Source organism: Vombatus ursinus, unplaced genomic scaffold (genome assembly GCF_900497805.2).
Source record: "Vombatus ursinus unplaced genomic scaffold, bare-nosed wombat genome assembly UNPS02015184.1, whole genome shotgun sequence".
NCBI lineage: Eukaryota > Metazoa > Chordata > Mammalia > Diprotodontia > Vombatidae > Vombatus > Vombatus ursinus.
In genome coordinates this window covers 268850-294403 of record NW_020954962.1, presented here as the reverse complement: position 1 = coordinate 294403, position 25554 = coordinate 268850, and the positions used below count along the sequence as shown (strand labels likewise).

The window sequence follows — 25554 nt, the reverse complement described above, 5'->3', positions numbered from 1 at the left end:
CATCATCATCATCATCATCATCATCATCATCATCATCATCATCATCATCATCATCTTCTTCTTCTTCTTCTTCTGTCAATCAATCAGTAATATAGTGGAATAAGGTTTGTTAAGTGCTTTTTATTTGTTCTCATTTCACACCACAAATTTCTACTTGGTAGCGCTGGAACTAAGAGATCCAAAAATTAGAGGCTCTGATCTGGACGTGTTGTTGCTTTTTTCTTCTGATTAAGTGTAGCATATCTGAATTTAAAGTGCAATCCCTTTTGTCAACTCTTTTTCTTACCACATATCTGCATTTCTTTCCTGGAAACCATGTTGCCTTCTCCTCAAGGAAGAAACTGTCTTTTTATCTCAGTTACGAGCTTCTTGGCTGTTTATGAAACATGGCTGATACTGAAATGGAATACATAAGCCACATTGTCATGAATAAAATCATAATTCACATAAAAACTCCAACCCTACTATTTGCAAAAACAACAATAATAACTTTCAGTTTTATAAAAGATTTAGTTTACAATTTAAAAATTAGGAAACTCACAACACTTACAATTACGATGGAAAGAGTCAACACAAAACATCTCTAGAGCTGGGGCAGAGTGGGCCTGGAATTCTGCATCACTGTACTCACCCCCATGTATGTATACTCATATGCATATACAGAGATAAATGAATATCAATGTTATTTCATTAGTAATTTTCTTAAGAAAGCATCAGAATGCATTTTACTTTTTTATATGCAGTTCTAGCCCTTAACACATCAAGTACATTGTTATTTTTTCAGTTGTCTCAGTCATATGTGATTCTTCATGACCCCATTTGGAATTTTTTTGGTAAAGATACTCTATTGGTTTTCTATTTCCTTCTCCTGCTTATTTTACAGACAAGGAAATTGAGGCAAACAGACCTATGTGACTTGACCAGGATCACAGAGTTAGTAAATGTCGGAGGCCAAATATAAACTCATGAAGATGAATCTTCATGACTCTAGGCTTGGCACACTACCTATTGTGCCACCTAGCTGTCCCTAGCACATAGTAGGCCCTTAATAAGGTCTTTATCCAGGGTTTCTTGATTCTAAGGTTAGCCATCTATTCAATGTACTGCTTTTCTTCTAGTACCTGGAAGAAATCTGATTTTGAAATATGACATAACCCTGAGGTTTATAACCTAAGAGGGGAGCGATTCATACATGTCTTTATTTGTTTGTGTGTGTATGTTTGTGTGCATCTATCTATCTATCCATCTATCTATAAATGCAATATATGTATATGTATGTGTATAGATGTGTACATATATGTATGTATATATATAAATATATAAACATATATACATATATAATACATATATGCACATACATCACATACACACACATATAATACACACATATAATACATATATAAACATATTACATATATACATACACACACATATACAAACATATATGCATGCATGCATATATTTATATACATATATTATTAGAACTATGATTTATTAATATATCATCTGAGAAAAGTATTTTTATGAAAATGAAATTGGCTGATAAATGAAATTTTACTTAAAAGACAACATTAATTTTTATTAATATCTATGTGTATATAATACCCATACATGAAGTATATATGCATTTAGATTTGAAGGTATTATAGATGGAAGGGTTCATCATATTATATTATTATGTTAATTATATACAGTATTCATTTAATATTTAACATAAAAAGAAGTGAGCCTGTATTGTATTATTTAAGAAGTATGATAGCAAAGTTTCTCTGAACATTAGTTTAGAATATACTCTCTCCCTATGTATATATTCATACACACATATATACATACATATACATATATACATACACACATAGATATATGTATATACGTTTATATATGTGCATATATGTGTATGTGTATATATACGTATGTGTAAATGAGGTAAGCAGGCTTAAGTTACTTATCCAGCTTCACATAGCTAGTGTCTAAGGCCAGATTGGGACTCAGGAAGATGAGACTCCAGGCCTAGCACTCTATCCACTTTGTCATCTTGTTGCCTCTGATGAGATTTGCTGGGATTAGTAAGGACTAATGAGTGGAGTGACTTGGTGCTGTGTCACTCAGTCATGTCTGACTCTATGCGACTCCATAGTACATGAGGTTTTCTTGACAAAGGTATTGGAGTAGTTTGTCATTTCCTTCTCTAGTGTATCCCTATTTTATGGATGAGGAACTGAAGTAAAAGGTGTTAAGTTACTTATCAGGGTCACAAAGCTAGTCAATATCTGAGGCTGAATTTGAATTCAGATTTTCCTGATTCCAAGATTGGTTCTCTGTCCACTTCATTGCCAAGCTGCCATAACTTTGAATGTTAGTGATTTATGATTACCCTTAGAAAAATCAATTCCTTTAGTACAAACTATTTGTAGTCAGTCCTCCCTCACATCCATATTTTTTGTCATAAAAATCCAGTAGAACATATAAATATACACAGATACATGTGGAGACACAGGTAGACTTCTTTTAAAAAGGAGACAGACAGAAACAGACATAGAGACAGGAACAGAGAGAGAGAAAGAGAACTGGAAAGAGACAGAGAGTCCTTATAACTCTAAAGAGCAATAGTTAGGTTTTATTTGTAATAATTTAGCAGATGATCTCATCAGAAATTTTAACATTATTTCAGAGTACTATTACTATCAAGGGCTGTTGGATATTTAGATCTTACCAGAACTAAAGCAACGAAAAATGGGAGCTCTTTAAAAAATGAATTGGAAGGTAATTTCTAAGATAGAATTGCTCATGTTGATGGAGAGGAGAGCCAGGGATCTTTGTCTCCACACTACAAGAGAATCCATCAACCAACACTTATTAACCTTGCACTATGTTACAAAAATAATACTAAGTACTTTGTAGGACTAAACTTGGCTTTATATGAATTCTATTAGCTCATAGAGTTGCTCATGGAGTTGGTGACTGTTACTTTCTTCCAACATTGAGTACGATCACTCATCAAAGTGTTTGTGCCTGGCAGTCCTCCAAAAACCATTTGCTCGCACCATTAGCTCATATCTTACTTTTCTACACTTTTCTTCTCTGTGAAGTAGTAGAGATGTGTATATTGAAAATGAATAAAGGAAACAAGTGTTCAAACTTGTGAAATCAGTAGATTTATTTTTTAAATAAATTGTCAAGTGGATTGAAAGAAAGGTTTTGAAGCAGATGCCACATCATACGATACATTGTGATGATTTTCTGGCAGTGATTTTTCCCCTCATTTCAAACCTTCTTTCTTCATTTACCTACGGATTTTCCTGACTACCTTTCAGACAGTTGTAGAAACCAAACGCATGACCACCAGAGAAAGGAATAACTGAATAGGACTCAGAGAATTAATTAAATATCACCATAAAATCCATCAAAGTAGTTTAGCCAGTAGTCATAGAATTCATATAAATGATCTTATTGAGAAATTCTGAGATCCATTAATTTCCTGAAGGTTTCCTTCACTTCATTGTTCCTTAGGCTGTATATCAAAGGATTTAGCATAGGAATTACCACAGCATAAAAAACAGATCCCACTTTGATTACAAACCATGAGTTTTTGGAATTGGGAATACAATAGAGGAAGAGGATAGTACCATAGAAGATGGTAACAGCTGTCAAGTGGGAGGCACAAGTGGAGAAAGCTTTGTATCTCCCACTGGCTGAATGCATTTTGAGGATAGTGATGGAAATAAAAAGATAGGATGTAAGGATAATGATGAGGGTGCAAAATGTACTGAGATTTGCAAAGATAAAAAGCATTATCTCAATGAAGTGTGTATCAGAGCAGGCAGCAGAGAGGAGGACAGAATATTCACATACAAAGTTATTAACGATTTTGGTCTCACAAAATGATAATACAAGAAGTGAGTAGGTGAGTACAATAGAAGGAATTATTCCCCCTGAATATGCTACAGTCACTAGCAGGGCACAGAATTTTGGGGACATGGAAACTGTATAGAGCAAAGGATAACATATAGCAACGAAGCGGTCATAGGCCATCACTGCCAACATGACCATCTCTGTTACCACACAGGTGACACCAAAGGAAAACTGTGTGATGCAACCTTTGATGGAGATGCTTCTATCTTCTGTAACTAAGTTTTCCAGTAACTTTGGTGTAACTATAGTGGAGTAACAGAAATCCACAAAGGACAAGCAACTGAGGAAAAAGTACATGGGGGTGTGGAGTCTTGGATTGATCCTTATGATCACAATCATGCCCAAGTTTCCTACCACAGTGACTGCATAGATGGTGAGGAACAATACAAAGAGAGGAACCTGGAGCTCTGGATAATCAGAGAATCCTAAGAGGATGATCATGACCACACTACTCTGGTTCTTGTCAGTGCTCACCATGATTCCTGCTGGAGAGAATTAGAAATGGATCATGAGAAGCAAAACAAAAATAAAATTGAGGAACAGAGGATAAGGGTCAGGGTACAAATTGGTAATTATTATTATAATTATGGAAAAAGTTATAAGATTAGTTTCATTCATTAGCACTTATTTTTAAGTCCTATACATTTGGATTGAAAGAAAATGATAGAATCTGAAAGAAGTCAAAGGAATAGTGACTTAGATAATGGTCTGAATATATGGATGATTATACATTTGTGAAATCTAGTGTAATCTGCACTTTAACAAAGTCCATTCTAGAAAATATTGTTAATCTGGAACCTTTAAATGAAGGAGAACCCCCTTGCTCCTAAGGCAGTCTATTTCATTTCCTTACACATCAAAATGGAAAGATAAAGTTTCATCTGCTCTTCCTTTTTGTATTCATTATAACACCTTGAATATGTCACTTCTACACATTCAATCCAGTTCAGCACCCTGGAACCCAGCAAAAGTCTCATAACATTTTCACATAACAAAATTTAAAGTATTTGAAAAGATTTATAACTAATAACCCTGAAACTATTTCTCTATTCTTTTCTTGTAAGGACATTTTTCACAAGACAAGCTAACAGAAAAAGACATGCCTTTCTATAATATCAAAAGTTGGACATGTTATTTGGGATAATTTCAATAGCAAGAATCCAGTGAAAGATTTTATAATGAACATTTTTCATAGCTTTCCTGGTATGGTAACACTATTGAGGTAGTGTCCATTTACATAAAAATTCACATTTAGCATTATTATGTCATAGAGGTAGCTAACTGACTGAGTGCTAGGTGTGCAGTCAGCAAGACCTGAGTTTAAATTTGTCTTCAGACACTTACTAGCCATGTGAACGGGAGAAAGTTATTTAACCTCTGTTTTATTTATTTAACCTCAATTTTCTCATTTATATTTTTATTTTTATATTTATTATATTATATTTTTATTAGGCAAATACAAATGATATGACTTATTCCAATGTCACTTGTCATCCAAGAATGACATTGTTCAATTTTCTAGTCATGTCTCTATGAGTTCAAAATATTTCTACAAGTTGCTCCCATCCCCTCTAAATATTTTTCCCCTCTTCCTTCATTAAGTGTACAGATTTCAACTTGTACCATTTATGCTTCTTTTCTTACTTGAACTACAGTTTATACCTGAGAATATTTCTCATTATTTTTTGTTGTAATGCTGTGGCCAATACTTAGCATTTCATAAATTCTAATGAACTGTCATTTGCTTATTTTTTCAAATATTTGTATGATCTCCTGACCTTCTATAAAGGATAACATATGCCTCTCCTAAGTATCACAACCTATCTATCCTTGTGCCCCTTCGAATGGCTTCACCAAATTCTCACATATATGATCAGTTAGTATATTGGAATGGGAAAAAAAAATTCCTCCTTGCTGTGTTAGAGGTGTTTATGACATACAATTTGACAGTTACCTGAGACTTTCAGTCCTTTTCGGTCAGGTCTGCTTGTTCATGAAAATTGAGGTTTTCTTGGCTAAGATACTGGAGTGGTTTACCATTTCCTTCTCCAACTCATTTTACATATTAGGAACTAAAGCCATAGGGTTAAATGACTTGTCCAGGGTCACACAACTAATACTTGTCTAAGGCCACATTTGATCTCAGACCTTTCCAACTTCAGATCAGTACTCTATCCACTACATGACCTAGTTGCCCCTTGTTATTTAGTTTTTTTTTTCTTCAGTCTTATTCCCTGAGACAGAAGGTGGCTAAATGACTTATCCAAGGTCATTGAATTCAAACATTTCTTACTAAAATCTTCAGAAGTAGAGCTGATACAAAGATCTCTCTGACTCATTATTTCCATTGGATCACACTATTCTACCTGAATATGTGATGCATGTGCATGCATGCATTCATGTATGCATGTTTATATATGTGTCTCTGTGTGTATATATATATGCATATATATGTGTCTATATATATATATATATACACACACACACACACATATAGAAACACATACATGAAGGATAGGTAAGAAATAACCAATCAAAATAAAAGATGGGTAGCTTAAAGCTAGAGTCCCCCCCCCCAAATCTTTCTGTGTCTGTCTACTTAGATATCCAGTTTATCAGCTACTTTTTCAATCTCACCCATCTTTTTTTCTGCATTTCTGGTGTATTCAATGGATTTGTATGCTCAGTGATTCTAACACATTCCTACAGGTTTATGATTTATTATCGTAGAATTAGGGCTTAAAGACTTATCGGCCATCTAGTCCAGTCACTTATTTTATAGAGGAGGAGACTGATGCACAAATTAAATGATTTGTCCAAGGTCACACAGGTATTAAACAGCAGAGTTGTGATTCTGACATGGTTCCTCTGTGTCCACATCTGACCATCGTTTCACTTTACTGCCTCTCACCTTCAAGACATCAATTGCGGAATGGAAAGAATTCTGTTTGAATTATTGTCAAAACCAAATAGCCTGTTAAGAGTCCTTAGCCTGTATTCAAGTTCTACCATTGATTTATTCTCATGAACTTTGATTTTCCTTCCCAATTGTATCTCTGCAGCTAGCACTAGTTTTCATCTAAAGTGTATATTCTATATACCATCAACACAATGCATATTCTTGGCTCCACACCTTTTCTCTCACAATAGCCCTTACCTTAGTGGCCTCTTTCTGCTTTTCTAATTGTAGAAATATTAAATTTACTGAAGTTCTGAGCAAATATCTCAATTTTTAAACCATTCATTGACCATTGTCCATTGGACATCTCTGTCTATTTCTCCTCTCAAAGCTGTAAGACATTTTTTTTTTCCTAAGGCACTTTAGGCTCTTACTTTTCTTTTAGTACTAGTGTGGAATTTTGTGTGCAGATGTCCACCTCCCTGGCATGGGTTAAAATGAGCCCCTTCAAGTCAGGATATATACATTTTTTTTTACAGATTTAGTCTTTCCATACGTTGAAGAAGATACATAAAATTGGTGGAAATGAACATTAAGAAGAAGGAGAAAAAGAAATGTCCTTGGAACATGCAGGTCACCTCAGTAACTTAGTCAATTTGTTCCTTTTCATAAGCTTTAATTGCTCAAAAGATCTGCCTGACATGAAGCCCAATCTCACTCATTGTAACTTCACCCAAATACTTCTGATTTTATATTATATTTAAGACATCCATGATTTTCTCCTTCCCACCCACATCTCATTTCAGGATTGATTGCACCCCTCATACTTGTGCACTCTGATGGCATCACAGTCTTTTAATGCATTAATGTATCTCAAAAAATCAAACCATTGCTTATTGTCAAACATTTAAGTTGATTGAAACCTTATATTTAGGTTTTATAATTGCCTGCAAGTCTGAAAATCTTTGAGGAGAGAACTCTGAAAATATTTAATTTCAGAGTATAATCTAATGATAATTTAGGATCAAAGAATATGATAACTGTTTTTTTTATTAAATGATAGATTTTTGTGCTTGATCTGGATCTTTGATTCCACAAGTATAAAGAGCTTTAGACATGCAAACTGCCTCCACCGATGAAGCTGCAGATATCTTTTGCAACTTAGAGCTTCAGATAATTCCGTTGAAGTAGAAAGTTCAAATCACTTTTTTTCTTTGCCCATTTTTACTCAGTGAGGATGTTTCACAGGCAGAACATGAACCAAGGTTGTCCTTATTCCTAATCCAGCATTACATGGACCATGCTATGATTCCCGTATACCACTCTTTACTAATTCCAGTAAGCATTTTTAAAATTTTATTTTTGCCAGATATATAATTCAGTTCCTTTCTAACATTACCTCCTGACAATTTTCCTATGTGAAGCCACAGTTGCTATCAAATTGCTCTGCTCATTATTCTCTGAAGATAATATATGTATTTCTGCTTTCATGCCTTTGTAGATATCATTTTCCCCAAAATGTGATGCCTTCTCTTTTCATCCCTACTAAATTTAGTGTATCCTTCCATGCATAGCTTGCTCGAGTTAAGCTTTTGCTGACAATCCTACTCTTCACACCCATTGACATTTTTCATCCCTCACAATTTCTGTACTTTTAATTGTAATTACCAGTGGACCTTTAACATAAACTATATGATTTTAGTATTGATACTTGTATGTGTTGATATTAGTATTGATATTCATCTTTCTATGTACTAAAAAGCTACTGTGGGAAGAGACTCTGGCTGGAAGAGACCTCTTAATATTCATGGATATTAGGTTCCCTACACAATAATGGTGACTAAAAAATGAATGGTGATGATGATGATGATGATGATATAATGATGAAGATAATGATGATAAAGGTGATCTGAGATAAGCCCTCTCACTTTCCCTTTTTCTCTCACAGTTCCTTTCTGATTTATCTTTCAGGGAACTATTGAAAGGAATATTCTAGCTTCCACTTAATAGACTAGAAAAAATATGTATAGAAGGAAATTACCAGACATATATACTCACCAGAACATAGATTCTCCTGAATGCCTCATTTCCTAGATCCATGGTACAGATGTTATATCTTACAATATATCATTTTCATGATTAGATTCCCTCCCTTCCTAATAAAACTAAGAATTAATCCACTAGTATACATTATTAACAGAACACCACAGACATTTTTTACTGATTGCAGAATGAGAATGGGATTCTCTCCATTTTACAGCAAAGCTCATAGTCAGAGAAATATCCATTTATTCTTTCTGAAACCTGAATATGGTGCCTATGCTGAGTATCTTACATTTGCCTCCAAGTCCTTTGGGACCCAGGCCCTAGAGACTATCTATTGACCCTACATGTATGGGATCAAAAGAAGTAATTCAAGAAAAAAGATGCCTCTGATACATCATTTTCAGAGAATGGAATTTTGTAAAAGTTATATTGGTCTTGAAGTTAAAATTCCTGCACAAATATTAACATATAGTTTCCATAAAATTATAAAATGCATAATTAGATGTAAATTATTGTGTAATATAGTAATTTACCCTCAGAGATCTTGGAGAAGGTTTGGCCAGCATCGTCTTAATAAATGCTTACTGAGAGAACTTAAATACTTCTTACTTTCATCTTGCCTGGAATAGTTAAGACACTATAAATAATAAGCAAACATTTATCAAGTAGTTTCTATGTTCCAGGCACTGTTCTAAGAAGTAGAAGTACAAATATAAACAGAAAGACAACCCTTGTTCTCAAAGAGCTTACATTCTAGTGGGTGAAGATGACAATAAAAGGAAGCTGAAAGAGTCTACAAGGAAGTTTTATGCTGCATTCTGCCTGATCTCTGTATTGTTCATGATATCACAACCTCACCTAAGGACTGCTCCAAATTCAGTACAGGCTGCTCGCATAATATGGAAAGCTACGTGGAAAAGGAGAGATGGAAGAGTGAAGAAATGATCACCGTATTTTCTAGAATAGAAATCAGGGGAAGGACTCTGGAAGGAAGAAATAGTAGAATATGGGGAATAAACCCTGCATCCAATCAACAGCACCAAACAACTTAAATGGCACTAAATAAACACTCTCTAAACACATGTATAGGGAATTTCCAGAAAGAAGGAAGAGTGAATCACCAAGGCAAAGCCTAACCTTTTGCATAACCATAGATTAGTAAGAGAAACAATAATTAGATTAAAGAAATGAGGGGACTGATCAAACTTTCTATAATTATATCAAAAGAAAAGTAAATTTTTGAATTGAATGAAACAGCCAGGAAATGTATTGAAATTTTCAAATTAGACAATTAGAATGTTAACACCCAACCTTACTTGAGTTACTCGCCAAGGAAGACCTCCACAAGAGTGAATTTACTAAATAATTGAAGCTTGCCCATTTTTTCATGGCAAATACTCAGAAATGTATGATTGAAAGAATAGGTTATCCCTGTGGAGTATTAAATCATGCATTCAAAGATATGAAACCAAGATCCAAGTTGCAGTGTGAAAACAATAGGAAACTCCTTCAGTCTATGAAATTTATACAAAGTGCCAAAAACTTTGTATACTTTCCACACTGAAAAGGAAGAAACCAATTTTATCCATTCGTGTGTGCGTGTGTGTGTGATTGACGTGCGTACGTGTTTCCCAGACTCTTTTGCTCATCTCATTGCTGTTATTTTGCCTTAATATCTCAGATTGCCTACCATGTGATCTTGAACAGTTTGGTTAGTTAATATGCATTTTTTCAATTAAATTACTTTTTTTTCCTCCTTGGCTCGTTTTTGTGGAGACTCTCTAATTGTGTAAAACAAAAATGTGATCAGAATGATTAAGTATGTTTTGTTTTATGTCATTGATATTCTGTTATTATTGTTATTATTTATCATGGTTTATTGGGGAGCTAGATGGCTCAGTACATAGAGCAGGGTCATGGAGTCAGAAAGACTTGAATTCAAATCTGGCCTCAGACAATCTCTAGCTGTGTGACCTTGGGCTGGTCAATTAAGTCTGCCTCAGTTACCTCATCCATAAAATGATCTGGAGAAGGAAATGGCAAAGTACTCTAGTAGTAATGAGACCTAACTTTTTAGTATAATTATTTCTCACAGTGGGAAATCACTCTTAGAGATGTATTCAGGCCAAAATCTAATCAGACAGTAAAAGAAACTCTAAGTTTAGGCTAATGGATGTATTCCTCTCATTGTCTTTGCTCAGACAGGTGTAGGGAAAATGTTGATTCTACCTATTATCAAAACAGTCAATATGGAAATGGATATGTCTTTCACCAAGATTTGAGTAACTCAAGTCATATACCCCAAGATAGTCCACTTCTCATTGTGTTAATTCATCCAAGTTGTCCAACCCTTGCTAACACTGTCTCTTTGAAGAGCATATAAACTGTAACCCCACTATCATTAAGGGTCTTTGGTTTAAGAGAGATGACCAAATGACCATTCTTTTTATCAATAATCTTCTGGCCTTATTAAAAATAATTAAATTATCCAGAAACTATGTGTCTCACATTTTGCATTTGTCACACTTGCCTGAATAAAACGATCATATTGAAGATAATTTGGTTTCTTTAATGCTATGTAATCATCGTTACAAACATCCATCAGTTCCCATACAATTATTTATAACTAATACAACAATAAGTACATATGTGCATATATATATATAACATACATACATACACACACACATATATGTGTATTATATATATTATATATATATTTCTCTGTGTGTGTGTGTAGTATGCATATGAATACCCACATACTATTCATGTGTGTTTAATGAATACACAGCATTGGGGAGAAAGGGATTAGAAAATGATTCATCATAATCAGAAGCATATACTTCTGAGGAGGGTTGGAATCAAAAGAAAGAATAGAATAAATGGGGGATGGTGGGATAGGATTAAGGGAAATAGAGTTAGTTTTTCACATGTCTACTATGAAAGTGTTTTGCATAACTGCTCATATATAACCTATATTTGGTCGCTTGCCTTATCAATGAGGGTGAGTGGGGAGGGAAGAAGGGAGAAAATTTGAAACTCAAAATTTTAAAAACACATGTTTAAAAAAAATGTTTTCACATGCTACTGGGAAATAAGAAATACAGGAAATGAGGTACAGAAATCCATCCTGCCCTGCAGGAAAATTGAAGGGGAAGGGGATAAGAGAAGGGGGGAAGAGACAGAAGGGAGGGCAGACTAGGGGAAGGGGTATTCAGAATGCTTGCCATCTTGGTGTGGGGGGAGGGGTGAGATGGGGTGAAAATTTGGAACTCAAAATCTTGTGGAAGTAAATGTTGAAAAAAAAGAAATAAATAAAAATTACCATCGAAAAAGAAAAAAAAAGATAACGATTCATCTTTAGAAGGTGGTGCTTATACCTATCTTTAAAGGAAGTTAGAAATACTAGAAGACAGAGATGAGGAAGTAGTACATTTCGGAAAAGAAAGATACACCCAATATTTTCAGAAAATATTGCATTTCTATAGGCTAGTTTACCATCGCACTGAATTACATTAACCTGACGGTGTGTATGAATGTTTAATGATTGCCATTCTCCTCCCTAATCATCAGTGGTCATTTCTCAGTATCTTATTTTCTAGCAGAACCCTTCCCAACTCCAAGACCTAAATTAACTACTAGATATAGGTTAGGAAGATCTGAAGACAGCCAAAGAAATTTAGATGCTCAAAAATAGTCAATTCATAACATTTTATTTTGCCTGTTACTCTAAGGTAATAAGCTTTATGGTGATGGGATGGAGGCCAAACCACCAAACATAGTATTAGGAATAACTCATATAGGAAAAACAAAGAAGCAAGCTCATTTATTATCCATTCTTGTGGCAGATATACCTTACAGAAGCAAAGGCAAGCAGTTATACCTCTGTCTCAAAATGCAAGGTCCTTCTCTCATTTCTCCATTGTCTGGATACTTTGAGGTGTAGAACTTCCCAGAATGCCTACTTCATATTACTTCTTCATATGTTCTTCCTGCCCACTCCATATAACATTGTGCCTAGAATTGTGTTAATCCCTTCCCCCCCAGGAGAAGTTAATATTCATAGGCTCATTAAGCATGCACATCTTAACCAAGCTATAACATTTGTATTACTTTCTTCACTTCTAACCCCACTCCTAATGTCAGCAGGTTTTTTTTTTTATCTCTGGGTAGTATTATTAAAAATAATTCTTCATCAACACCACTTCTTCTGCCCCTGTGACAACTTCTGGATTCTATTGTTAGCATCATTTCCTCCTTATCTGTGGAAACATACTTTCTTGTACCTTACAACAGTAAACACTAAGGGACTTTAAGCAACTATTTTTTTTTCTAGTTTCACATTTTTGTTTCACTTAGGCATGGAACAGTGTGACACATATGAAAGAGCTAAAAGTCTAGACACCAGATAAGTACAAGTATCAGATCTTCTGAATATATTCACTATCCATGTAAGAGAATCAAACCATCAATTCAAGCAGAATATTTAAACAACAGACGCTGTTGTTTAGTTATTATTGCTGTTGTAGCTGCCATTTGGTTGATAGTGTTAGTGGTACTGGTGATAATGATAATGTTGGTAATAATTTAGTGAGAAATCATTTTTTGTCCGTTAACTTCCTGAGTGTTTCCTTCACATCATTGTTCCTCAGACTGTATATCAGGGGATTCAGCATGGGGATGATCACGGTATAGAAAACAGAGCCCATTTTGATAGTGAACCAGGAGCTTTTAGTATTGGGTATACAGTAGAGAAAAAGGACTGTCCCATAGAAGATTCCAACAGCTGTCAGGTGAGAGGCACAAGTGGAGAAGGCCTTATGCCTTGCCCTAACAGAATGTATCTTCATGACAGTTACAAAAATAAAAACATAAGAAGTGAATATGACCACAAGTGTGCCCAACATATTAAAATTTGCAACTATGAACAGTATCAGCTCACTAAAGTGCTTATCAGAACAAGAGGCAGAGAGAATGCCAGAATACTCACAGACAAAGTTATTAATGGTGTTAGTTCCACAAAAAGATAATATAAGGAGAGTGTAGGTGAAGAGCAGAGAGAAGAGTATGCCCCAGGAGTATGCTGCAGCCATCAGCAGTGCACAACGTTTCTGGGACATGATTACCATATATAAAAGAGGATTACAGACGGCCACAAAACGGTCATATGCCATTACTGCCAACATGAAGGTGTCAGTCAAAGCACAGGTAGCAGTAAAGAAGAATTGTGTGATGCAAGTAGGGATAGACATTGTCCTATCTTCTGCAATTAAGTTTTCCAACAGCTTCGGAGTAACAGCAGTGGAGTAACAGAAATCCACAAATGACAAGTGTTTAAGGAAAACATACATTGGAGTGTGTAATTTGGGGTTCTTAATAATAATTGCAATCATTCCAAGATTCCCTATTACAGTGATCACATAGATGGCCAAGAAAACAAGAAAGAGAAGAATCTGAAATTCTGGATAGTCAGAGAATCCCAAGAGAATGAATATGACTGCAGTACTCTGATTTCTGTCAGAGATCATCATGGCTAAAGTCGAAAGGAATTTGATAGTAAATCCTGAAAAACAGAATAGTACAATGAGAATGACAAGGGTAATAAGATGAAGAAGGTAGGTTTAAATAAATGATCACAATTAACAGACATTTAAAGGAATTAAATATTTCCTCTATGAAAGACAACATTTCATAGAGGATAAAAGTTCAACCTTGAAGTCAAAAAGTCCTAGATTCTTATCTTATCTCTGACACATACTAACTTGTGACCCTGAATTAACAACTTAACCTCTTGGTGGCCTAGGAAACTCACTAATACTCCAAGTTACAGGTGAGATGCCAGTCTTCTTTAGAAGAGTTGATTTCACAAAGAAACCTATTCATAGCAAGGAAGTTGGAGATCTAGAAAAAATAATAATAATAATAATTCACTTGTGAAGTTAGTGTTTATTGCAAAGTCAAATCCAATCAGATTTTGTGAGAAATTCATAAAGGATGGATGAAGAAAAGAGGAAATAAGATGGACTCCTACTTCAGAGGAGAAGAAAGGAGAGAAGAGGAAAGGAGAGGAAAGGACAGGAGACAGGAGACTAAAAGAGATGTCATGGTTGAGTGCTGAGAGAGAATGAGAACTTTCCATGTTGTCCCGAACTATACAGAATGAAGAAAATAGCCTCCTTTTAGCTCTTACAATGTATGTGAGTTAATTTTGGATATATTCCCCAAATGCACATGAATCTAAGAATTCATTAATCATCTACTCTATGAAGACAAACGAATGAGGAAGTTAAAAAAAAAGAATTTAGTAAATCACATTCCAGAAAATGTCAATTAACCACCTATGTAATCTTCTATTTGAATCTTTCCCAACCTTTACTTGTATTTCATATCAATCTAATAAATTTATGATTTCTAATAGAATTATAACAGTCAAAAACATTTCTTTATCTATGGTGTTGGACAAAGAAAATGTCCAGGCAGTAAGAAAAATGAGATGATCACTGCCCAGAAGAAATTTATTCTTTATTAGTTGTGTTCCTGCTTTTCAATTTTGACATGTGCAGAAATGGATTTAGTACAAATTATATAGTTATGGGAGGAAATAAGAGACCTAAGCCTTTTTCTGACTTTAGAATAAATTGAACAGAGATGGGGAAAAAAATAAAACTTCATGTGGAGCATCTGAGCTCTTGATGCCTTTATCTAAGGCTTGATGGAAGAAAACTCTTTGGTATTATCTGGCTCAGTCTCTGCACCTGACTGTTTGGAAAGCTAAAGAAAATATTCAACTCAATTCTCTGACATTCAAGTCCTCTTTTAATCTGAACAATAACTACTTACACAACCTTACCTCCATAATGTCTTCCTAAATGAAGTGATTGCTTCAGCTAAAGTATACTAATATTAATTCCCTGAAATTCAATGTGAATTCCCTCCTTCTTCCTTTTACTCATACAATTGCCTATGCCTGAGATGCCCTTACTCTTCATCCCCCATTTCCTTCAGGTTCTCTTGCAATTTGGCTCTTTCAGAAGTGTTCTTTGAGTAGCTATCTTTAAAATTTTTACTTTCTCTATAAACCAATTGCGCAGATTATCTTCAAGAATCTGTGGACATTTAACATGTGGTCTGTGACATCTGTATTTATTTTTTGTGTGTATATGTCCTCTCTTCCTACATGGGGCATGAGTTCTTCAATTCAGAGGCTGATATTTCTTAGCATCCTTGGTGCTTAACACAATATTCTCTGTATAATATATATCTACTAAATGTGTAATGATCATAGTGAAAATGATGATTTGAGAGTAGCACCTACCTCCTTTGCCTGGCAAATCTTTTCAGATCAAGGGATTTACAGAAATTTTCTTATACCAATTTTTGTTTCTGAATAGGAAATAGAAAGAATTTTCTAGGCACATCTATTGTAATCACAAGATTATGGATGGTTGTTTCCTAGATCATTGAAGCAATGAATGTTGAGCTTGGACATGATGGCGAACAATGGCCATTAGTAGAAAATACCTCCTTCTGCCAAATTTGATCATTAATAAGCCAGTAAGGCACATACATAGTCTATGAAAATGAAAATATACATCACTTTTTGAACTGACTGCAGCAAGCCAATAAATGTCCCTCCATTTTGCAGCAAAACTCAGAGTGAGAGACACATCTTCCTACAATACCAGTAACCTATTCTGGGATGGATGTTATCATTTTTACTTCTATCTCAAAAAAAATATGAAAGGGATGCCAAAAACTAATGTTCTCACCCAGCCAGGGCCCAAATAAGTAATCAGAAGAAAGTCTGCTTTTAGAGAATAGTATTTCCTTGAAATCATAGGGGATAGTTAGTATCATAAGTTTATTTTCCATTCCTATTATTTGCTACTGGCTATAAACTCTTTTATTAATATTAATGATGAAGTCTCCCAAGATTAAGCAACAGGAGACAATTCTAATTAACAGTATTGTAAATAATCATCTAACTAAATAATTGACTCCCAATGGGGTTGGATGCTGGCTGTCCAATATAAGAATTCTGTACATTGGAATCTCAAACAAGGTAATGATTTACCTACAATCACAAAGTTAAATGAGCTCTTGAACTCAGATGCAAGATTGTTTCCCACTAAAGTTCTCCTCCTTCTCTTCCACATTAAAAAGCAAAGATAAATTAGGTGGAGAATCTTCAGTGTTTCATCATGGGCCATATTCTTGGTTGAATGTGGGGATTGCAGTCACTTTTAGCAATTAACTCCTGATTCTTCTTGTCCTTTCATATTCAATCAGAAGTGTTATGTTATAAAAGTACTCTGCTCTATATAGATTATTTTTCCAGAAATTGAAATTCATTCTTTGTTATGAATCTGAAATATATAACTACCTATATATCATTTTCATAAAAGAGAAAGAATGTAACATTCCATTACTTTTAAATACCTCAATTCATTGTACAATCAGTAGGTAGTGCTATATGTCTGAGTTATGTGTTATGTGTCTGAGGCTGGATTTGAACTCAGGTCCTCCTGACTCCAGGACCTGTGCTTTATCCACTGTGACACCTAGATGTCCCTTATTTGTGATTTTACATGATAAATTATTTAAACATGGGTTATTCAAATAAGTCATTGAAAATGAGACCAACAAAAATATTTTAAAATATTTTTATTAAAAAATTTAACTAAGTTAATTGCCATCATAAGCATCAGACAAGAAAACTCTTGAAAACATGTTAACAGCAAACATTTCATATAATATATTATTTATATATATATAATATAAATAAAATTAAATAAAAAAACAACCAGAAGATGCTATATCTGACCCTGAAAATAAGAGAGAGCTAGTACAATGTATTGAATAAGGAAAACTTTATTCAGTAAAAGACAATTCAAATGTTTATTTTACAAAATAATTTTGATGCTGAGTGACCATACAGTGTACAGAATTGAGTTTGAAGTTGAGTGGGTTTCTTGGTGCCTTTGATGTCTGATCTAGCTCCATACACTCTATAGAGTCTGCCTTCATGGCTATGTGGAACAAATTGTTCCCATTCACCCCCTACAGCAGGGAAATATTTGCATGCAGGATCCCTCCCCCTTCCTCCTCCCCCAATTCACTGAGGGGTTTGAGGCTTGTCAGTTATCTTAAACCTACTTTAGCCCATCTTCTGAGACTGTTTACCAGGGTGTGGCCACCTCACTACTACAGCTTTTTGGAGAAACGGGTGAGAATTGAGTGGCAAGTAGATACCAAAGGTAGATAAGCAGTGCTGAAAAGTGCTCAGTAAACCCTTACACCAGAGGTGATAGTCCTTTCTCTAGTTTTTCATCACGAATTCTTAGAAGTCCTCTATTTCATTAAATATCCATTTTCCTTTGAAAGATTACACTGTTTTACTGGGGAGGTTATTCTTGGTTGTAATCCTACCTCCTTTTCCTTTAGGAGTATCATATTCCAAAGCTTTTATTCGTTTTTCTTGGAAACTGCTAAATCTATTGTGAAACTGACTCTGTTTAAATTGTTTATTTCTTGATGCTTAAAGTATTTTCTTTGTTACCTGAGAATCATGGAATTTGGATATAATATTCTTGAGAGTTTTTATTGAGGGATCTCTTTCAGGACATGATTGGTAGATTCTTTTGATTTCTATTTTGCCCTATGGTTGTATAATTTCAGGGCAGTTTTCCTTGATACTTTCTTGAAATATGATACCTAGGCTCTTTCTTTGATTATCACTTTAGGTAGTCCAATACATCTTTAATTGCTTCTCCTCTACCTATTTACCAGGTTAGATTTTTCTGATATTTCACTTTTTCTTTTATTTTTTCCATTCTTTTCACTTTCTTTTATTGTTTCTTGATGAATTTTGGAGTCATTAGCTTCCACTTGTCCAAATTTAATTTTTAAGGAATCATTTTCTTCAGTAAGTTTTTTTATTTCTTTTTTCCATTTGGCCAATTCTACATTTTTAGTTACTATTTTATTTTACTCCAATTACATGTAAAACCTAACATTTAAAAAATTAAGTTCAAAATTATTTTCTCTCTCTCATTAAGAAGCAAGCAATTTGATATATTTTATACATGTGCAGTCATGCAAAATATATTTCCATGCTATTCATGCTGTGAAAGAAAACACAGACAAAACAACTCAAGAAAAATAAAGAAAAAGTATGCTTCAATCTGCTTTCAGGTCTCATAATTCTTTTCTCTGGAAATAGATAGTATTTTTCATCATAAGTCCTTCTGAATTGTCTTGAATCATTGTATTTCTGAGAATAGCAAAATAATTCACAGTTGATCATCATAACATATTGCTAGTTACTTTTCATGTAAGTCTGCCCAGTTTTTCCTGAGAGTATACTACTCCTCATTTCTTATAGCATAATAGTTTTCCATCACAATCATATACAAGTTGTTCATCATTTCCCAATTGATAGAAATGATGAGGTCTAGAGGTTCAGGGACCCCGAGATCATGACATGTGGGTCCTGCCCAAAAGAATTCAACCCAAGCTTTCTTTCAGTCAAAGACAAGGTTTATTAAAGATCTACCATATTAGCCAGACTCTTAAGGAATCTGAGCACTTGAGAGCTATTGACTAGATTGTAAAAATATGAGCAGTAGTTAGATTATAAGAATCTGAGCATCTTAATAGAGACAAGATGGACCTTATACAGAAGACTGTGGGAGGGATCTAGGAGTGGCCAAATAGTCTGCAGGCACTGTGAGGTAATAGAAAGCCAGGGATCTGGACCATGTAGCCAAGGGAGAATGGAGCCTAGATAAGATTAAGGGTGGCGAGTGTCCATAGGGAATTAAGACAATGGCAAGTTAGGCTAAGGCTAGGTTAAGGGTAACAGAGAATTTGGAGATTGGGCATAGCCACTAAGAAAGGCCAGTTGATGAGATTATAGTCTCAGGTGAAGCCCAGAGATTTGGCCATGTGGGAAAATCCAGAGTTTTTCCTTTTTGAGGTCTAGATCCCATCTTCATCAGACTTCAGGCAAACAAAAATTTAAATAGTTTTTCTTTTTTTTTAAAGTATGCTTCAATTTACATTCAGACTCCATTATTTCTTTATCTGGAGGTGGATAGCATGTTTATTATAAGTCCTTTAGATATGTCTTCTATCTCTGTATTGCTAAGAATAGCTATGTCATTCACAGTTGATCATTGTACTGTATTGCTGCTCCTGTGTACATTCTTTTCCTGGTTCTGCTCATTTAGCAGGCCAGGTTATGAAGAGCTTTGAACAAAAAAAAATAAATAAAAAAAAATTATATATATATATATTCTATAGAATAGAAAATTTGACATTCAAACACAAGATTCAAGAGAAGCACAAAAAGATAAATTTGGAAGAGTAATCACAAGGGGCTCAATAATGTTAAACTTTACATTCTTATATGGGATGATGATGAGGAGGAGGAGGAGGAGGATACACACACATTTTATATATAAATTTGAGAGAAAGGTCTGTAAAGGAGTAGAGGATGATCAGAAATGTCAAAGGCTGCAGATGAGGATTGAGAAAATGCTATTTGATTTAGTCATTAAGAAGTTATTGTTAACTTTGGAAAGAACTATTTCAATTGATGAAATTGGAAGCTATGTTACAAAAAAGTAAAAACAAAGAAGACATGAAGTCAAAGAAACAATTGGACATAGCCTTCTCAAGGAGTTTATCCATAAATGAGAGGAGAAATATAAGATGATGAGTAACAGTGATTGGTTGAAGAGAATTTTTTGTTTGTTTGTTTTGTCTTGATTTGTTTTTGGATAGAGGAAATGTGAGCATATTTCTGGATATTATGTAAGCAACAAATAACTAAGGAGGGATTACTGAGAAAGTAGGAGTTACAGAGGAGGAAATCTGTTGGAGAAAATGTGTTGGAATGCGACCAATGGTGCATTTAGAAGGGTTAGTCTTTGAAATGAGAATGGCCACCGTCTTTGTATGGAACAGAAGTGGAGGAAAAAGAAGCAGAAAACATCTGAATGATGTGAGATGAGGAAGGGAGAAAAGGGAGTTCTTAGTGAATGAGCTCAAGTTTTTCAATGAAATATAAGTCAACTTTCACAACATTGTTCAGCTCTGGCCACCCAAAGATTAGAGGCTGATTACAGCCTGGTTGTCATTTGCTAGTTGACTCACTATTATATAAACCACAACATCCTTTCAAAACCTTTTCTTTCCTCCTCAAATCACTCATAGTTTGTCTTCCCTCTCCCTCTCAGTTGTGAAAGTTGACTTATATTTCATTGAAAAACTTTGTCTATCCTTGAGATCTATTCTCTAGAACACTTTTTTTCAATGAGATGTTTTATATTCTCTTTCATATTTTCTTGTTTTATCATGCCTTGGTGTCTTACAATGTCATTTGAATCCACTTCTCCAATTCTAGTTTTCAAGTAATTATTTTCATCTTTAAGATTTTGTGTATCCTTTTCTAATTGTTTAACCTTCTTTTCTTAATTTTCTTGAAATGTTTTTTCCTAATTTCCTTATTCTCTCTTATTTTATTTTTTTAATTCCTTTTTAATTTCTTCCAAGATTTCTTTTTGGGCTTGTGACCATTTGACATTAACCTTTAGGGTAGGAGTGGCTTTTTTTCTCTTTTTTTAACCTTACTGTCATCCAAATATGAACCCAAATCTTCTTTTATACCAAAATAACTATCAATGATCAGGTTCTTTTTCATTTGCTTACTTAATTTTATTTTTGAGGTCTTATTTTATTTGCAGCAGTTTGGTAGTATTATTATAAAGTTTTAATACTGAATGGTGGGTAATATTGCCCTAGTCCTCAGGTATTTTTTATTTTTGTTTTCTGAATTTTGTCTGGTGGCTCAACCTCAGAGAATACTCTCATCCTTCCCTAAGCCTCAGCTACACTGTCCTGAAAATGTCCTTACTCTCTGTGGTATTGCACTCATGTGGCATGTGCTCACTTCTTCTCACCCACACCCATAGCCAGGGATCATATCTGGTCAGCACTGCTGACCTGACTTCCAGAAACATCAGGGGGTTCTTCAGTCTTCCCTCATTCAGCTATCTACTATTCTTTAGATGAAAGTTTGTGAGGTAAAAGTTCATGAGGTGAAAGTTCCTAAGATGAAATTTCTTGAGGCTATGAATGATGTAACAGTTGAGAGTGCTTCCTTCAGGGCCTACTGTATGTTGATTCAGTAGAGCTGGTCTAGAGGTGTTTCCACTTCACTCAGACCAAACCTCAGCCTCTGGAGACTTTCCTGTGGTCCTCCCAAGCTATCTTAGGAGGACAACTGCTGTACCCCTTTATTTTTACTGTTCTACATTCATTTCATGTGATGTTCTGTCTGTTTATGAAGGAAATCTGGAGAACTGAGACATTTCTGAAATACTCTGCCATCTTCCCAGAATATGTCATACTACATAGCACCCTCTTACCATGATCAGAATATAGTAAATGGGGGCAGCTAGATGGTGCAATGGATAGAACAACGGACCTGTAGTCAAGAGGACCTGAGGTCAAATATGGTCTCAGACACATGAAACTTACTAGCTCTCTGACCCTGGACAAGTCACTTAACTGCAATTGTCTTGCCTGAAAAGAAAAAAAAAAGAATATAAGAAATGAAATACAGATGTTTGAATTCAACCATAGATGATTCATATTGAGAATTTTATTGAGATTTTTTTTTTTCCTGAGCAGCTCATAAAGTTAACAGGCGCATAATACTAAGATGTATGTTCCAGTTCATCTTTGGCACTAGAGAGAAGGAAAAAAAGAAGAAAGATGGAGTTAGGAATTGTAGAGGTGTCTGACAGACCATGAGACTACTATAGCCTCTTGGTTATCTGCTTCAGGCCCTTGCTTCTGGACACGTAGTAAAGACAATGTTTGTTGGAAGTCACCTGTCTCTCTCAGAGAACTTAGAGATACATCCACCAAATTTATCACCTTCACCCATTCCTCTTACTTTTGGTTTATCAGGACTCCATTTCAATTCATTCTTTTGTTATATAATAATTATTTTATTATTCATATTTTCATCTTTTTTATAATGTTAAGTAATCTCAAACAAATAAATACCTAAATTGTATAATAGCTTCTCCTGAGTGCTTAGCTAGGACACAAATTACTTGTCTTTTCCATATGAATAGATTTAAACCTTTCAGAGCACTTCTTATAAATATAACCTGACCTGCAATGTCAACACCTTTCTACTGCTTTTTAAGGGAATGGTATTCAAATCAGCAATAACATTGCTATAAAAAAAAAAAAAAACAGATGTTTTCATTTATTGCCTCAGGGCTTCACTCACAAAATCTGTTATTCCTCAAACTGAAATTATCTTATACATATAATGCCACTCCCTTTTAGTATATAAAGTCTTGGAGGACAGAGACTATTAAAAGGAAGAAAAAAAATATTACATTCCATAGCACAACCTCTGACAGAGAGTAGGCACTCGATGCATTTTTTTTCTATTCGTTCAAGTGATTATCTTAGATGGATGGCAAATTGCTGAGACCTTAACAAATAAAAATTTAAAAAAACACATTTGGAAGCTATGTTATGTAGTGAAAAAAGTGCTCCTTAAGAGTCAGAACAAGTCCAAATCCTATTTCTCTCATTACCTGAGTAACCATGTGTAAGTTTTTTAACATCTCCCAGCTTAACTGGAGAAAATAGTACAGGAGCATACACAGCAGTCACAACATGTTTTTATTAAGAAAATTCATGGATTCTTTTTGGAAAGGGGATAATTTTTTGATTTCACTGCTAAGCATGTAACCAAGGAGATCACTGGCAAAAATGAAGCCTCTGTATATGACAAAATATGTATAGCAGCACTTTTTTCAATAGTAAAGAAATGGACACAAAATTTATGCCATCAATTAAGGAATATGCAAACAAATTGGGGTACATGAATATTGTTGTGTTGTAAGAAATAAAAATGAACATGTCAAATACAGGGAAGCATGGGAAGACATGAATGGATGGTAAAGGAAAGGAAGGAAACAGAGCAAAAAAAAGGCTAAAAATAATAACACTGATAAAATAACAATGGTAGTAATAATAGTGAACATGTGTAGAATAATGTTACTGGAAAGAATGACAACCAGAAAAGAACTAAAAATCAATATTGTGGACTTATAAAGAATAATTGGTTCCCATAAAGGTATATATGAAGACATCTTACTCCTTTGTAAAGATGGATATGAGAGAAGTCCATCAATGTAATGTAATGTAAAACACTACATTAAATATCTCTGTTAGTGATTGTAACACTTGCCAAATGGTAGTCTATCCAATAAGTAGGGAACTATTACTTAGGAATAATTAATTGCCTGTTTGATGGATTTTGACAACAGATTTTATGACAATAGCTCAATCAGGAAGCATATTATCATGACAAATAATTTTAGTGAGTAAAATTTTTGATATTCATTAATTTCCTGAGGGTTTCTGTTATATCTTGTTTCTCACACTGTAAATTAGTGGATTTAGCATGGGGATTACCACAGTATAAAAAACTGAGGTTACTCTAACTATGAGCCATGAGCTTTTGGAATTAGGAACACAGTAGAGGAAGAGAATAGACCCATAGAAGATGGTAACAGCTGTCAGATGGGAGGCACAGGTGGAGAAAGCTTTACATCTCCCACTCACTGAATGCATTTTCAGAATGGTGACAAAAATACAAATATAGGTTGTGAGGTTAATGAAGAGACTGCAAAGTACATTAAAGTTAGCAACAATAAAAAGTATTATTTCACTAAAGTGCTTATCAGAGCAGGAGGCTGAGAGGATGACAGAATACTCACAGAGAAAATTATTAATAACCTTAGTCCCACAAAATGACAAAACAATGAGAGAGTAGGTAAGTATTAGAGAAGAAATTGTGCCCCATGGATATGCTACAGCCACCAGAAGGGTGGAAAGTTTCTGTGACATGGAAACAGAGTAAAGCAGGGGTTTGTAAATGGTGATGAAACGATTGTAGGCCATCACTGCCAGTAGGAATGTCTCTGTCACCACAAAGGTAGCAGTAAAAAAGAACTGTGTGATGCAAGCCTCGATGGAGATAGTTCTGTCTTCCACAATTAGGTTTTCTAACAGTTTAGGTGTAACTCCAGTGGAGTAACAAAAGTCCACAAAGGATAAGTGGCTGAGGAAGAAGTACATGGGGGTATGGAGCTTGGGGCTGATCCTGATGATCACGATCATGCCTAGATTCCCTACCACGGTGACCACATAGATGGTCAAGAACAATAGAAAGAGGGAGACTTGGAGGTCTGGATAGTCGGAGAATCCTAAAAGGATGAATATGACTGAAGCACTCTGATTCTTGTCACTGGTTCTCATGGCCTCTCTGGAAAAGAATTCAAAATAGATTCTGAGAAGGATAAAAAGAAATAAAATGAGTTACTCAGGTAGTGTAGGGAATGAAATCCCAAATTGAGGAAAATGTATTATTAACTTACATTTTGGAAGTAATGGAGTAATTTAAAAATAAATACTGTAAATGATATTTTCATTTTGAGAAAAAATCAGTATAACAGGAAGAGAAGAGTAGAGAGAGACACAGAGAGACAGAGAGAGACAGAGGCAGAGACAGAGGCAGAAAGACAGAGAGAGAGAGAAAAAGAGAGAGAGAGAGAGAGAGAGAGAGAGAGAGAGAGAGAGAGAGAGAGAGAGAGAGA

The 25554-nt window shown here is 34.7% G+C and overlaps 3 protein-coding genes across 3 annotated transcripts; all 3 read right to left on the bottom strand.

Moving 5' to 3' along the window:
- Nucleotides 1-3447: 3447 nt before the first annotated feature.
- LOC114031613 (olfactory receptor 5D18-like) lies at nt 3448-4389 on the bottom strand. Its single transcript, XM_027846745.1, has one exon. The coding sequence runs from the start codon at nt 4387-4389 to the stop codon at nt 3448-3450; it is 942 nt and encodes a 313-aa protein (XP_027702546.1).
- A 9066-nt stretch (nt 4390-13455) lies between these two features.
- LOC114031626 (olfactory receptor 5D18-like) lies at nt 13456-14388 on the bottom strand. Its single transcript, XM_027846758.1, has one exon. It carries the CDS (start codon nt 14386-14388, stop codon nt 13456-13458), a length of 933 nt encoding a protein of 310 aa, XP_027702559.1.
- Nucleotides 14389-24319: 9931 nt separating this feature from the next.
- Nucleotides 24320-25216, bottom strand: LOC114031630 (olfactory receptor 5D13-like). The gene has a single exon (XM_027846762.1). The coding sequence runs from the start codon at nt 25214-25216 to the stop codon at nt 24320-24322; it is 897 nt and encodes a 298-aa protein (XP_027702563.1).
- Between the last annotated feature and the right edge of the window lie 338 nt (nt 25217-25554).